This window comes from Schistocerca gregaria, chromosome 3 (genome assembly GCF_023897955.1).
Source record: "Schistocerca gregaria isolate iqSchGreg1 chromosome 3, iqSchGreg1.2, whole genome shotgun sequence".
Classification (NCBI taxonomy): Eukaryota; Metazoa; Arthropoda; class Insecta; order Orthoptera; family Acrididae; genus Schistocerca; species Schistocerca gregaria.
Window position 1 is genome coordinate 406,006,260 of NC_064922.1, and position 16,928 is coordinate 406,023,187.

At 43.4% G+C, this 16,928-nt stretch overlaps 1 protein-coding gene across 1 annotated transcript in view; it reads left to right on the top strand.

The window, feature by feature from the left end:
- The window catches only part of LOC126355132 (carbonic anhydrase-related protein 10), a 2,094,013-nt gene that overhangs the window by 1,689,826 nt on the left and 387,259 nt on the right, over positions 1 to 16,928 (top strand). The window contains exon 7 of the mRNA XM_050005316.1: positions 222 to 288. Within this exon, the coding sequence (XP_049861273.1) occupies positions 222 to 288 (67 nt within the window). The remainder of the gene's footprint in view (positions 1 to 221; positions 289 to 16,928) is intronic.

The window sequence follows — 16,928 nt, forward strand, 5'->3', positions numbered from 1 at the left end:
TTGCAAAACGCACGAATCGCAAATTAAAACTGCAGCATGCTGGCATCGATTAAGAGCCGTTAAATAAATGGGGCTTTATGTCACGTAGGGTTTACTGCGTGCTTCGTTGGTTTATGCGCTGCTGTTTGTATTACATTGTAGCGGGCCATAAAAACACAAAAAATGACCGCTAAAGCCTTAAAATAACGATTCGATTAATTCTGCTTTTACGTATGTTTCAGCTCGGAGATTTGTCGAATCCTGAGCTGAGGATACTGACAGACCAACTGGACAAAATTAGACACGGAGGTAAGTAAATAACTTGCTTCATGTTCTGTCTTTCCCAATAACAATAATAATACTTAGTTAATAATAATATTATTAGGAATGGGAAGGATACAATTTCAAAACGGATATATTGCAGTTGAGAAATCTGAATATAACTATAGCTTAGAACGTTTTTGTTTTAAAATACAGTACACAATTATAAGAAGTGTAGTGTCTTGGGGAAACACGTCAGAACATTATAAACACTCCATGATATAAAACTACAGCATTACTTTTCAAATGTTTCTTATCCTGTCACTACTTACGGCAGACTCCATTTTGTATGCAGTTTTTCAGTTGTTTAATTAGATAACATCCATTGTTTAGTTACAGTCAGACTATTTCCTTTGCTCAGGGAACTGTCATTAGAATGTGGATAAGATCAAGATAACGCTATTTAGATGAAACTGCAACCGATAGTGCCCGATTACAAGAGTAGTAGGAAACGTTTGGTTCTAGTCGCATCATTTACGTATTTATGAGTTATAATAAGAAATGGGCGAATATATAAAATCAGTAGCATGGAAGGCGAATGAAATACGAAGCACTTTTGTATTTTTTGGCATCCCCAATCACCACTTAGAATCTGTACCTATTCTTGTAAGTGGCAAGATTTTAATCGGTCTTTGGAAATTGGTTGTAACTGAAAATCCTCTACAATTCAGGTAATAGTTTAATAGTATTTGAATAAAAACAGCTGCGTCAGTTTGATAACAAGAAAATAAAAACAGCTGAGTCGTTTGTGTAAAACAAAGATGATATAGTCTTTCACCATGGACCTGACAATAATTGAATCACTTATGTTCAGCGCCAACAGAAACAGCTTGTTTCCTGTAGGAGCTGGTACTTTTAAGTCTATGTCAGAACGGAAATAAGAAGTGTCTTACGTCTCCATTCTTTCACGATCGAAACTATTTTACGAGGTTTTACAGGAGTGAAGTACACAGATGAAACTCAACAGAGTTATAAAATAAATAGACACAGCAAAAAAAAAAAAATAGAAAATTACAGGGTCACTAAATACTGTCTTTATTTTGTACTTTAACCTGTGAGTTCAAGAAAAATATGAGCGTTAAAGTTCCAGTGCAACACGAAGTTACCTGGTTCGTAAGACTCGCAAACTATTGTTGTTGTTGTGGTCTTCAGTCCTGAGACTGGTTTGATGCAGCTCTCCATGCTACTCTATCCTGTGCAAGCTTCTTCATCTCCCAGTACCTACTGCAACCTACATCCCTCTGAATCGACTTAGTGTATTCATCTCTTGGTCTCCCTTTAAGATTTTTACCCTCCACACTGCCCTCTAATACTAAACTGGTGATCTCTTGATGCCTCAGAACATGTCCTACCAACCGATACCTTCTTCTGGTCAAGTTGTGCCACAAACTTCTCACCAATCCTATTCAATACGTTCTCATTAGTTATGTGATCTACCCATCTAATCTTCAGCATTCTTCTGTAGCACCACATCTCGAAAGCTTCTATTCTCTTCTTGTCCAAACTATATGAATACTGAATATTTATATCGTTCTCAATGGGTACAAAATCACATGTTTCAAACGCAAGTGCCCTTCAACAGATCACGTATCTTTAAATGAACGTACATCTGTAAAAAGATGAGGAAAATCATCTTATATTCGTATTAAGGCCCATGAAATTATTCAATTTACGCAAAATAAGAAGATAATAAACTGGCAAGCCCACATGACTGAATAGAGATTGTATACTAACTGTCCCTTGTTCCAACGAAACTGTGAACTGGCACAAACAACTAATATTAGCCGCGCTGAAGAGGACTACAAGGTACGTAGGACGTTCAATAAGTACTGCAACATATTTTTCTCTGGAAGAAGGTTGGTTTCATTCAGAGATTCAATAGACCATACTATTCCCACTCCTTCGGCTACAAAACAATATTTATCTCCGTTGAATGCGAAGGCCTTACGTCTCCTTACTGGGAGGATGTGTATGTCTGCTTGGTAGCACTCTACCGATGGACGTCGGGGCCAATGTCTCGGTCCATCAATAACCTCCGTATCATCTACGTACTGATTCCCGCGGACAGCATCCTTCATTGGGCGAAACAGATAGAAGTCGAAAGCTCGAGATTCGGGCCATAGGGTGGACGAGGAAGCACAGTCCAATGAGGTTTTGTGAGCTCCTCTAGAAGGCGCAGCCTTGTGTGAGGCCGTAATTGTTATGCAGAAGACGTTCGTTTGCGTTGTTGTGGAGACGAACACGCTGAAGTCTTTTCTTTAATTTTCCGAGGATAGTATAATGCACTTCACAGTTGACCAATGCAGTAAGAGGGAGGACATGAAAAAGAATAACACCTTCATTGTCCCCGAAGACCGTCGCCCAGCTTTCACCAGCTTAGGGTGCGGCTTTGAACGTTTTCTTTGGAGGAGAGGTGGTGTGACACCGCTCCATTGCCATTTTACTTCTGGTACGAAGTGATGAACCAATTTTTCATCGCCTGGGACGATGTTCGGCACAAAAATTTTCAGGAGCAGCCTCGTATCACGCAAGCAATTTGTCACTGAGAATCCTTCGTAGCTCTCTATGGTCACTTGTTAGTCGGAGGGAGCCCAGTGGGCGGCACACCTCTGTGTACCCCTACTGATGGACGAGAGCGTCAGCACTACCAACAGAGACACCCAGCGGAACAGCAGGGTGTTTCACTATGATCCTTCAAGCACCTCTAATGAAAGTGTCCACACTTTCCATCAGTTCAGGAGTCACAGCTTTGGGCCGCAGGCCGGCATGCGGCAGGTCGTGCAGCTTCGCGTGATCCTGTTGCAGTGATGACAGACTCCTCGGCCAACGACTCCCCGTGCTTTTGTTCACTGTGGGCTCTCCGTAGATATTATTATAGTGCCTATGAATACCTGCAATGCTCTGGTTTTCCGCCATAAGGGAGTCAGTTGTAGTTCTCTGCTTGGAAGGCACCTCCTTTACAGTCGCCATTGTGAAGGCTGCTTGTACCACTGCCAGCTATAGAACTTAATGAAACTACAGGGGCTGAAGCGAGAGCATTCCACGATGACTCAGAACAGGTTCCGCCCTGTTTCAACCGAAATTGGCCTAGATAAAAAGACGTTGCATTACTTATTGAACAGTATCTCCCGTAAATAAATCTTGTGTTTCACACAGCAGCACTGTGCATATGCAGAGCAAGCAAGCAACCATCTGCGTCACTGTACGGCTAACCCGTGACAATGTCACAGTTGCTAGTTGTCTGTCGAACCACTTCCAGGGGCACCAAACATCTGATTTGCGATGGTACATTCAGTTATTAACCGAATTTCAGATGCTGTCAAAATCTACTCATTAAAAGCTTTTTATTTAATTTATTTGGTGTTGGCTTAACAATCTAAGCATATCTCTGTAACTACAGATTTGGTATACAATATGATATACACGACTTAGACATTGGAAATTATGTTAATTGCAGGTAAAGTTCATGGTTCACTTTGTATAGTCGTACTATATCACTACTTCACACGCTAGATCCTCTGTTTCTGATTCATTACTGGATATCCGCTTCTTGTAGAAACAGTATAATACTGATATAGTCCACTGTGGACAGCTGTAGAAACAGGTCCGTCAGAAATGTAGGTTGGGGTATAATCTGACGTTACAGATTTCACACATTAAGTCAAGTATTGAAATTAATAACTAAACACAATTCAGATTATATTCTTCCAATACTAAAGCATGACAGTTCTTAGCGACATCCAACAAAGTTATCTCCTAATTTTACAGCTGTATGGAACGTTGTCGCTGACGCCCCAACCTCTCCTCGAATTATAAAATGTAACACCCACAAAATGACACAAGGAAATAAGTTTATTGTTAGTTACGGCTTTGCTATTAGAAGTGTTGACAAGGGAATTAGATTCTCTACAGAACCGGTTTTGTGTGTGTGTCTGGTTTTTTTTTTTTTTTTTTTTTTTTTTTTTTTTTTTTTTTTTTTTTTTGCCCCACCATAATAACAAAGGCGTGACTTGAATGTACCAATTTCTTTACTGCAAAACAAAACGTCCATACTAAACAAATCGGCACGTCCGCACAGCACGAAGCGAAAGAGCGAAATGTGTCGCTTTGTTCTACTACCATGTGGCTCTTGCTGAGCGATTCTGCCAGCCAAGCATTTCTAGATTACGCGATATGCTTAAGACATGTCTCGCAGTTTCCACCCAGAGATAAGCTGCCCTAGCATACGAATAAGTAACGAAGACTGTCTGACACAGGCAAGGACTTATCGATATACACATATATACGTAGCATGAATAAACTGTAACAGCAGATTACTTTCAACAATTTAGACTGATGTGTTTTGACTCATAAAAGGCTATAGTGTATTAAATTCTCTAATGAAGTCTTTATCTAACAGGATTCGCAGCAGACAAATAACGAATGTAGAAAGCCACTGTTCACATCACTGCAGGAAATCTCCAGCTAAACTCTGTTGTATAAAATCAGGGAACCGGTGTTCTAGAAGCTTGTGCCATAATTCGGCTGCCTCCATAGTATGGCTTGCAAAGAGTTCATGAGAAGAAGATAAGAAAGATTAGGACACACACACACACACACACACACACACACACACACACACACACACACACACACACACACACATACAATTACAGTCTCTTACCCTCGTTGTAACGAACACTTGCGCCACCCATTTAAGAATTATCGACGATCAAGTATTGCCCCTAATTGTACTTCATCGTGATATAATGTGATACTCAGACCTTCCAAGATGAGTATGGCCTGCATCACAAGACTGCAAGTGTATATTTCCTCTGTGACCAACAGTGAGGTTCATATTGCACCCGTCATGGTCCGAAAAATCAGTCGTTCTTAATTGCACAAAACATATCTGGCACTACTTGCAACGGGGCAAAATGTTGCAATCAGAATCCCCAGAATATGATAGCTCTGAGGTACCTAATCAACACTGACCGGCCACAGCTTTCTATGTGATACCTGAAGAAATCTGTAGAAGTCTCCTCGGTGAATTCCTACCAGTATGAACACTAGAGGCAGTGTCACACGGTATTAGCTTCATATCTTCTAAGGGACGACTACTTTTTTATGTGGTGGATTTATACGTGTATTTATCATGTGACGATATTACTTACATTCACTGAAATGTTAAATGACCTTATGATGTTACAAGAGCCTAACTACATTTAATTGCGTAGGGATCAGCGGAGAGAGCCACTTTCAGTTAATGTCTTCTGAATATTGTACCGCGACGTAGTGTAGAAACTGTGCTGCAGAAAGCAACGTTTCAGCCACAATTGCAGTTGCCTTCTTCTGGGTTTACTGAAATGTTGCTTTCTCTAACATAGTTTTTGACATTATGGCGCGTAAGATACTCAGATGGCTTTTATGTCACCTGACTAAATTCATCTGTTCGAAGTTTTGCGTGGATATTTTCACATACCTAACTGATAATTTACATAATACATTATTATAGGATATCTGTCTGTATACGACAGTCTACCACTTTGAAACAGTGAATCAACTAAGAGATTTTACCGTATCAAAGTTGAGAATTTGGATGACAGAGAAAAGCTTGGAGATATCCCCGTAAGTCTAATCAACAAACACACGACCGTAGTGGATGTTGATGGATTCACTATCCTGTTCAGGATTCAAGATGAGCTGCTGGCAGTGGAAAGCATCCATATTACCATGAAGTGTTCAGATAAATCACATTTCTCCGTACAATGAAACAACGGTTAATGTGTTGAGATGTGTGGCCAGACAGAGGTCAGTGGCCGGTACAGGACAAGGAGCTCATCTGAAGGTCTGCTCACCTTGTACACCACACACGTGACGTCAGCATTCGAGTATGGACGCATATTTTACGACGTTTGCGAAATAAATTCGATAACAACACTATCGTTGCACTTGAATAAATATTGGATGACGCTAACCACATTAAGAGATGCACTGCATGTGGAGGTTGATGTAAGTTTATTGAGTATCAAGAAGGTAATCCATGCGGACCGGTGTAGAAAGGTGTTTCAGAGGTCGGTCACGGGATGATCTTTAGATCAGACATCGTCGTAAAACGTTACTATTGTACTGCAAATAGAATAATACTTCTCATTATGAAATCATTCGACTGGTGAGCCTTGTATGAAAAGTAAAACAAAACAACACCAAATCTTACCAGAATTCCTAGCTCGGTTTAGCTACAGAGATAATATTATTCAAAACAAACATTTTACAAAGATCTACCTAGAAGCCATAATGTTGCTTAATACCATCTCCCAGTAAGTGACACAGATTAAAACGGAGTGACAGAAAAATATTGGTACAGAAGCAGTCCCGCATTCAGTTGTTACGGAAACATTTCTGCCATATTCTTTAGGCTTTACGCGGAACCAATTACGGAAGCAGTAAAATGTGGCCTATGTTGCAGAAGGAGCAGTATTGTTATACTAATAGATGCACTAAACATACTGAAGACACTCATATATACCGAAAGGAATAAAACTTTGTCACGGGCAGCGGCATCTTGCACAATTAAACAATGGACACTTTAATGAAATTGATATTAAATTCAGACGAAGTCTTGTATCGCAGAGTTTCTGACGGCCCGGCTATATGGGCCGTCTTTAATTAAGATAGTTAGAGGTCACGCAGAATACGCATGTTGGAATACGACATTGTACGAACAGATGAGAAGGGGCCATTACTGTCCGAAACCGGGGGATATTCTTGTATTAACGGCAGTAATAAACTGTTACAAAAAGATTAGTGTAAGTTACGGGGTGACACTGCAGCTAAACGATCGGCGAATTGATAAGGTGGTCACTACCATCGGGCGGGGATGGGCAGCTGCCAGAAAACCCCGGTGCAGAAAATTATTAAAAAAGAAAAAAAAATGTGTTAAATGACACCGCTGTTCTGCAATAACCTTCGAGCACCGAACACATTACATCGGTTTATTGACAGTATTGGATCATTAGAAAGGCCCACAGGTGACTTGAATTGAGGCTCATCCCTATAAGTTAAGGCAAAATACAGTGGCGTCCATTTCAAATTTTGTTGCAAGTGGTTTAGTATATTGTACTCTAGAACGATAGTGAGAACTTATCACTCAATTTTAATGTTGGACTGATCCGGGCTCTTACTGGATGGACAACAAGCTTAGTACTTTCATAAGTAAGAATTCGGTTACCCAATGCAAGTGAGTTATTCTAAGGAAGCGGTGATTTTACCCCAGACTTGGAACATTCGAGTTCGTCGTCTTCAAACTCTGTGAAGTCAGATATAGTAACATAGGAATGGAAATTATCTGGAGATACTGGATTATTGCGGGGATAGGTACACAGGTCCCGATTTCTTGTGGAGCCCTCCTAGGTCGATGACTGGAACTAGGTGTGCCTAGGTCCCTTACAGGCCGACTGGTTCATAATAGAACTTATCCCGAGTCATGTTACTGCACGGAGGAACAGGGACGTCGCCACAACTTTCTTTTCACGAAATGCTGAGCGTCCTTGTATGAAAAGGACCGACGACTGCAAAGGGCGACATCATTGAACCGAGATAATGGAAGATCCGCAGTGCAGTCCACACCATTCATAAATTTTGCAGCGAAACAGTGTGCAGTAGGTTCATAGTATCCACTATCACACTATTGGCCATTAAAATTGCTACACGAAGAAGAAATGCAGATGATAACCGGGTATCCATCGGGCAAATATATTAAACTATAACTGACATATGTTTACATTTTCAATCAATTTGGGTGCATAGAGCGTGAGAAATCAGTGAGCAGAACAACCACCTCTGGCCGTATTAACGGCCTTCATGGGCCTGGCCATTGAGTCAAACAGAGCTTGGATGGCGTGCACAGGTACAGCTGCCGATGCAGCTTCAACACTATACCACAGTTCATCAAGAGTAGCGACTGGCGTATTGTGTCGAGCTAGTTGCTCGGCCACCATTGACGAGACGTTTTCAGTTGGTGACAGATCTGGAGAATGTGCTGGCCAGGGCAGCAGTCGAACATTTTCTGTATCCGGAAAGGCCCGTACAGGACCTGCAACATGTGGTCGTGCATTATCCTGCTGTAATGTAGGGTTTCGCAGGGATCGAATGAAGGGTAGAGCCACGGGTAGTAAAACATCTGAAATGTAACGCCTACTGTGCAAAGTGCCGTCAATGCGAACAAGAGATTACGAAGACGTGTAACCAATGGCATCCCATACAATCACGCCGGGTGATACGCCAGTGTGGCGATGACGAATAGACGCTTGCAATGTGCGTTCATCGCGATGTCACCAAACACGGGTGCGACCATCATGATGCTATAAACAGAACCTAAATTCATCCGAAAAAAATACGTTTTGCCATTCGTGCACCCAGATTCGTCGTTGAGTACATCATCGCAGGCGCTCCTGTCTGTGCTGCAGCATCAAGGGTAACCGCAGCGATGGTCTCCGAGATGATAGTCCATGCTGTTGCAAATGTCGTCGAACTGTTCTTGCAGATGGTTTTGTCTTGCAAACGTCCCCATCTGTTGACTCAGGGATCGCTACATGGCTGCACAATCCGTTACAGCAATGCGGATAAGATGCCTGTCATCTCGACTGCTAGTGATACGAGGCCGTTGGGATTCAGCACGGCGTTCCGTATTACCTTCCTGAAACCACCGATTCCATATTCTGCTAACAATCATTGGATCTCGACCAACGCGAGCAGCAATGTCGCTATACGATAAACCGCAATCGCGTGATGGTACGTATTTCTCCTCTTTACACGAAGCATTACAACAACGTTTCACCAGGCAACGCCGGTTAACTGCTGTTTGTGTATGAGAAATCGGTTAGAAAATTTCCTTATGTCAGCACGTTGTAGGTGTCCCCACCGGCGCCAACCGTGTGTGAATGTCCTGGAAAGCTAATCATTTGCATATCACAGCATCTTCGTCCTGTCGGTTAAATTTCGCGTCTGTAGCACGTCATCTTCGTGATGTAGCAATTGTAATGGCCAGTAGTGTAAGTGTTACGTTATTGAAACCTGCACGTGATTTTTTAGCAAATTGTGTTCATCAATAATCCTACCAGAACGATGCATTTAATTTCTGTTACACAAAAGCATTCGATACGTGCGTGAGTCGCATGTGTAGTAGTATTAATCCAGTCTTTCTTTCTCTCGTGGTCAAGAGGCATATCGAAGGAGCAATGAAGCAAATAACCGAAAATTTGAGATATGACAGGATACAAGCGATAAGATTTAGTAATAACATTCCTACCACCTTTGAGGAAGCAGAGAAGGAATTACAGGCTGCTGTATAGTCTACTGAGCGTAGAATATTGTAAAGGGGAAATATCTCACCAAGTGAGGTCTTCTGGCACCAAAGATAGGCCCTTTTTGAAAAGAAAATTTCTGCGTTTGGAACAAAGTGATGTTCGGAAGAGTGTGTATGGAAAAATGGTGGAAGATGGAAGAGTTTGGAGTGCTATGTTGCAAAGAATACTAAAAATTAATGAGCCGAGTAAGACAAGAAATGAAAAGGTTCTGCGCAGAATTGGTATGGAAAGTTATATGTGGGAAAAACTAAGTCGTACAAGCTACAGTGGAAGCCATAAAGCACAATAGTAGAGAAGAAGACAGAGTTTGCAGTATACATAACAAATAATTTTAGACGTTCGGTGTTACTGTCAGATATAAGGCGGGCCATTCGATCGCATTACTTCAACGATCTCGTGTGGCAAGGATTCGACAATACATTGGCAGCTATTCCGAGTACACAGCACCACAGGTCGCTCAATTCCCATAAATTCAGACGGGTGCTGTCTGGGAGGGGGGTGGGAGTTCGATACGGCCCGATATGTGTTACATCGGATTCATATCAGATGAATTTAATGGCCAACATCAACCTAAATCCATTATCATGTCTCTTATGCCACTGTAGAACAATTCTGGCCTTGTGACATGGCCAGTTATCGTGCTTGAAACTGTCATCATCTTCGCAGAAAATACCAAGTTTGAAGCAATGCAGGTGGTCCACAGTAATGTTCACGTAGCGCACAGTTGCCATGGTGCCTCAGGTTACTAAGCCATGTGTCATGGAAGCCAAGCTGTAAGTCTCCCATTGCATACTACGGAACGCAACGGCCTACATCCGTGATGGGGTATGTATCGAAAAGCCTTCCGCCTTGATGTCGGTGTATCCAGCCACGACCACAGACCTAGTGTAACAAGAATCTTGAGTCAACAAAAGTGACACGTCTCCATTGATCCACGATCCAATCTCGATGACCTCGTACGCACTACAATCATAATTGACGATGTCGTCGGAACCACATGGGTACACGTGAGGATCGTCTTCTGCGGAAAGCTGTTTGCTCCGAAATACTTGTGCCTGTTCCAGCTTTTTAATCTGTCTGCCACAGATCGCAGTTTCTCCTGCCTTAAAAAGCGGGCAAGTCCGATCTCCACTTTCCTTGATGAGAAGTAGACATCTAACACCCTGTCGCCTACTCGTGCTTTCATCACCTTCCAACCATTTTCCGTTTATACGATAACAGCATACGTATAGGCGACCCGCTTCGCCGATCTAAGATGTTCATTCCAAGATGCCGCACCATAACAATCGAAGTCGCCTGTGCCAGTGGATTTGCACATTTGAGGTGAGTATCGTCAGTGGAATTACTCGCCACCTGTCTGTGCCCCGCCTGTATACTTTCCTCGATGTCGAGGAAGCCAGTCTTCTTAATGTTTTGGCACATCATTGAACGCAAATATGTAACGATTTTGTTCACTGCCGATCGAAAAAAAATACGAAAATAGTTTCCTAAGTGACGTTAGTTTCTAGCCATTTCTCTACGGAGCATACAACTTTGGCAAAACTGTTCAGTATTAGAGCCGTTTTGAAACTATTCCACATGATTTTACATACCGACTCAGTGGCGTCTGTGTGACCGTGGTCCAACTATTCCTACTTCAAGCGGAGCAGCAATGAAATCAATACGTCAATGTCAGTGGCTCTGCGCCAAAGTAGAAGAGATAGTTTCGCTCGAGAAATTGCTTGGCGATTAATAGTCGGTTAACAAACTTGATAGTGAATCGGGCACTACGACTGCCGTGTGTCTTCATGATGACCGAAACTACACTCACACTTCCAGTTGCTTTGTATAAATGAAGCTCCGGGTATTTGTTTGTGGGTAAGAGTAGTATACGCCAGAAAACTGTAGCGATATGTAGCCTTAGTTAGGGCTATGCGGAGACTCAAAGTAGAACCAGCTGTGATCTTACAAAGAAATGAAGTTAAGGTTCTAGCGATTACAGAAAATAAAGTGCTCATTGCAAAAAGTGAAGCACAAATAGAATATCTGTGTATGTCGTAGAAGAAGCATCTATACATGACCTAAAAGCAAATGGTCAGGAAACAAAGTACATGATAGTTCCAAGACGAAGAGATAAAAAAGAAAACTTAATCCTGTCTAATAACCGGGAAACATAAATTCGAATGTGCTGAGCAGTTCAAATTTCTGGGTTCAATAATAGACGAAAAAATCAGAGAGAAGTAGAAACAATAATGTGACTGCAAAATGCTAATAGAGCTTACTAATCCACACAAAAACTTCCAGGGGCTACACTACTGACAAGAAAAACTAAACTGAAGCTGTGCAACACAATCATCAGACCTATCAAAAACTGTGGAGTAGAAACAAGGAGTTAAGCTGTAATGGAATAACACCAATTAGAAGTAATTCAAAATGAAGTTTGTAAGGCAAATTATGGTTCTTAGTCTGACAATGAATTGCGAAGGTGGAACACAAGGCCAGCCGGGGTGGTTCTAGGCGCTACAGTCTGGAACCGCGCGATCGTTACTGTGTCAGGTTCGAATCCTGCCTCGGATATGAATGTGTGTGGTGTCCTTAGGTTAGTTACGTTTAAGTAGATCTAAGTTCTAGGGGACTGATGACCTCAGAAGTAAAGTCCCATTGTGCTCAGAGATATATTTTTGGAAGAGAAGACGCACCACAGAAATCCACATTCTTTCACAACAAACAAGAACGATTAGCAAATTAAATTCCAAAAAGACTTCATTGGGCTGGCCGTCTGATGAGAATGGAAGAGATTCAAGTAGTTTCAAGTATATTTATGTCGACGTCAGTTGGTAAGAGACCGAGGAGAAGACCCAGGAGGTACATGGGTAAATGAAATTAAAGCAATACGCAACAGGCTGAGTTCGATAGTGAGAATGAAGTAACCCAAGACAGGAGCTTTTGGTGGGAACTTGCGAGGTCGATCGTGAGTTTTGAGTCTGTTGGAAGCCAAGAAGAAGAAGAAAATGGTGAAGAAGAAACAAAGATCTGCAGCCGCTCGACGCTTTTGCAAGGTCTGGCACTGAATAACTCGGAAGAGTGACGTGTGACGTTGTTCGGAGTTGTCGTGGCCGCGCTGGCGCCTCTCGGCGGGCTGCGGTTCGTCGGCAGCCGCGCGGTGCCGGCGTAAGCCCGGCTCCAGGCCAACCACGTGGCTGGCAATTCCTTAGTGACGCCGTGTCGATGAAAGAGACTTGTATGCTGGGAGTGCCAAAGATGGCGGACTTCGTGAAACCACCATGGCAGACATTTCACACTTCATATAGAAATTAATAATAGCCAGACGAATCATGATACCTCAAAAAGAAACATGTCCATTACCATTATTTGCCCGGCGATTCTGATGGTGTAATCAGATTTTCAATTCTTTATTAATTTAAAGTTTAGTATCTGATGATAAATTGTAGAAGTAACACCCAACAACGAATTTCCACAATCTAAACGGTTCATCCGATTTTGTCGATCGACGTGTCTTTATAAAGCTGTTAGTGTAAACCTAGATTGGTATAAATTGGAGGCATGTAACTTGAATAGTACATGAGTTATTGGAGGTCAAAGCGGTCGATTACTCTTAATCGCGTGAGGCCGTAAGTACTCCATAGTTACACTAAAAAACGGTAGCAACGTGCTTATAAATATATTTATTCGTCTGTATCTATATCCGATGTATACTATTCATGAAGAAATTGGTTAAACATTTACTGTGTTTTAGAAAGCACAGAGACATCAGGCTACTGGTCTGCCTTTTGTTGCTATTCCTTTGACATATCTTTATTTAATTTGTTTATGTATTTAATAATGTGTGTTAGAGAGTGTTTATGGTCCAGCCGTAGGAATATTTATTTAATTTCAAGTTATTTAAATGTATATCCGGTATTTCCAATGTGTTTCAAAATGTGATTCTTCTGTTTCCCCCGGCGTATTTGTTGCTCGATCAGTCCACGGGTATACTGTCGGCTCATAGCGTCCAACGAAGATCGCTGCCGAGAACATCAAAAGCACACTCGACTGAAGTATCCAAATATGTCGGCGGTAGCAGAGCACTGTTTGTTCGAGAAACACGAGATGGATTATGAGCGTACCAAGATCCTGGCTCAGACCTCTAAATATTGGGACAGCGTTATAAGGGAGGCTATCGAAATTCGCACCAGGAAAGATTTTATCAACCGAGATTGCGGCTACAATCTCAGCAAGGCTTGGGACCCGGTATTGAATGTAATTAAGAAGTACAAATTGGTGACCAGAGCGGACGTAGCAAGCACATCGACGCTAGGACAGATTCCTACGCCCACGTCTTCGCGACCGCCGGCGCGCGGGCGCGGACGGTGAAGAGAGGGGCCCGCGGGGGGAGGGAATTTAAATCGGCCGCCCGCCCTCAGGAGCTCAGTTCGTCAGCGCACCTGACGATGGCGCAGAACCCCAGCATGATGAGCATGAAAGAGTGGTCCGTCATCAACTGGCTGTCTTCCTCAATGCTGAGGAGGACCCAGAAGGCGAACCCATAGCTTTTGCCCCTGAAGAAGTGGCAAAAGTAATTAGGTCACTCCCCTCCAAAAAGGCGCCAGGACATGACAGTGTTACCAACCAGTTGGTCAAAAACCTCCCACCCACTGCGATCGGACACCTCGCGAACGTCTTCAACGAGATTACTCGTACCCACGAATTCCCAGCTTGCTGGAAACACCCGGAAGTGGTCGCGATACACAAACCAGGTAAAGACCCTCTATCCTAAATCAACCTATCTATTACTAAAGGGACAGTTAATAAGAAACCCGACTGTAAGAATTGAGGGCACACCAGTACTCCGACGACGAGAGGGACGTTACTTAGGGATCATCATCGATGAAAGGTGGAACTTCGGAAAGCACATTGAAACCGTGACACAAAGAGCTCTGCAAATTCTCAATAACCTTATCACCATAGGTCATAAAAGATTTCATCTCCCCCCTCACCTTATCAAATTGTATCATAACAGCATACTAACATCAATAGTGGGTTACGGCGCGGGAGTCTGGGCACACAGGCTCACGAGGGTTGTGCCCGCCATGTCGGTGAGAAGGGTTCAAAGGAACATGATATTAAGATCTGTGGGGGCATACAGAACATCTCCGGGAGGGGCCCTACTAGTAATAATGGGGCTTTGTCCTCTGGATATCAAACTCAGGGAACAGGGTGCTTGGTATTGGGCAAAGAAAGGGGACATAGAAAAAGTAGAAGACATCTTGGGAGTTAGGGTTGGGGATAAGGGCGAGATACGGAAGAGGGGTGAAGAGCTATGGCAAGAAGTTTGGGAGGCAGAGGAATCCGGCAGAAGAACTTTCAGCTTCCTGCCGAATGTGAGGGAAAGAATGAGCATGGGTTATTTTGAACCAACTAGGGGTTTGTTCCACTTTCTCACTGGACATGGGCCTTACCCGACGTATCTATGTCGGTTTGGGAAGAGGGCAACGCCTACGTGTGACTGTGGTGCATCGGAGGGAACTCCCGACCATGTGGTCTACGAGTGCCCCCTTTTCGATGATGTAGCAACTACACTTAGACAGCAACTACCCAACTATGACACGTATATGTTATTAAGACAAGAAGAGACCTTTCGACTGCTAAATCAGTTGGCAAATGAGGTATCACGAAAGGTCCTAACTCAATATCTGAGAGAGCTTTAAGACTTAAAAATTAACATACTAGGTCAATGCCCCAATCCCGTACCGCCTGTGCGTGGACTGGTCGACTGGTAAAGTTGGAATCCGCCACGCGCAGGATAGGGGGAGAGGGGCGACCATACCGGATTTGACAACGCACCGATTCTGACTTAGAATAGTTCATTAGGTTAGGAAATTAGAATAGGAATTAAAATAGAAACCTGCAGCGAATAAAAGTATTGGCCTGCCCTGTGCCAGGGCGCGTTCACCGGGGTTAGCTCGGTGAGCAAGGCACACAAGTAGGATTGTATATTTTGGCATGTTTGTAACGCTGCAGGCAGTAGAGACTAGTGTAAGTAGTAATACTAGGAGTAGCAGATTTGTTAATTAGTAGGTCTGCCCATTCAACTAACACACTGTCTGTAGATTATAATTAGAAATGTATAAGCTGTACCTAAGTAATGTATTACATCATGACCCACTAATTAATAAGGTGGTGGGTTTTATTGTATAAAATATTTTGTAAGAAATAAAGATTTTTTTTAAAAAAAAAAAAAAAAAGACCCTCTATTCCCACAGCACAAAAGGCCGATTAGCCTCTTGCCAGCTCTCAGCAAGATCTATGAGCGCCTCCAGCTATGACCCATACAGGAACATATTACCAGAGAGCAACTTCTGCCGGATTTCCAATTCGGATTCCGGTAGAACCACTCTGCCCCACAACAGATCATGAGTGGTCGAAGCAGCCACAGAGGGCTTCAACCACAGAGGCTACTGCGGGATAGTGCTACTAGACGTAGCCAAAGCCTTTGACTCAGTATGGCATAGAGAGCTACTCTACAAGTTGTACACACAAGGGTTCCCCGGGAGCATAGTTAAGCAGATCAAAAGGTATCTCTCGAATAGAACTTTCTCTGTCAAAGTAGCAACGGCCACCTCCACCAACAGGCGTATTCGTACTGGGGTGCCGCAGGGATCGGTCCTGGGGCCCGTTTTGTACAGTCTGTACACTGCGGACACGACAACGGCCCCCCTGTTGCACACCGCACAGTATGCTGACGATACAGCCTCCTACACAAGAAATGCGAACAAGGACCTGGTCATCCGTAGGCTACAAAGGGTTTTAGATGACGCAGAAACTTAGGCCCGTCGCTGGCGAATCACCATCAACTCCGAAAAGATGCAGGCTATGCTGATTACCTGTAGGCTCGGAAGGCGCGAACCTCCTCAACGCCCCTCCCTCCCCCCCCCCCTCCACCTTCACCTAAATGGAACCCAACTCCCCTGGCGCAGAGCCGCCAAGTATCTTGGCGTAACCTTGGACTCTCGTCTTACGTGGAAACCCCACATATACGAGGTCTACAGGAATGTCTGCGCCAGAATGTCCATCCCGTACCCAATCCTCAACTCATCCAGCTCCCTTCCCTGGTCAGTAGGAGTGAATGTATACCAGGCCCTGACCCGGCCAGTCATGGAATACGCGTGTCCTGTCTGGGAATACGCGAGGAAGCAGCACCTGGACAAACTCCAGAGGCTGCAAAACCGCGTCCTCAGGAGGGCACTGCGTCTACCTCTTGGATTCCCCATTGACGATTTGCATGCCGCTGCTGAAATCCCA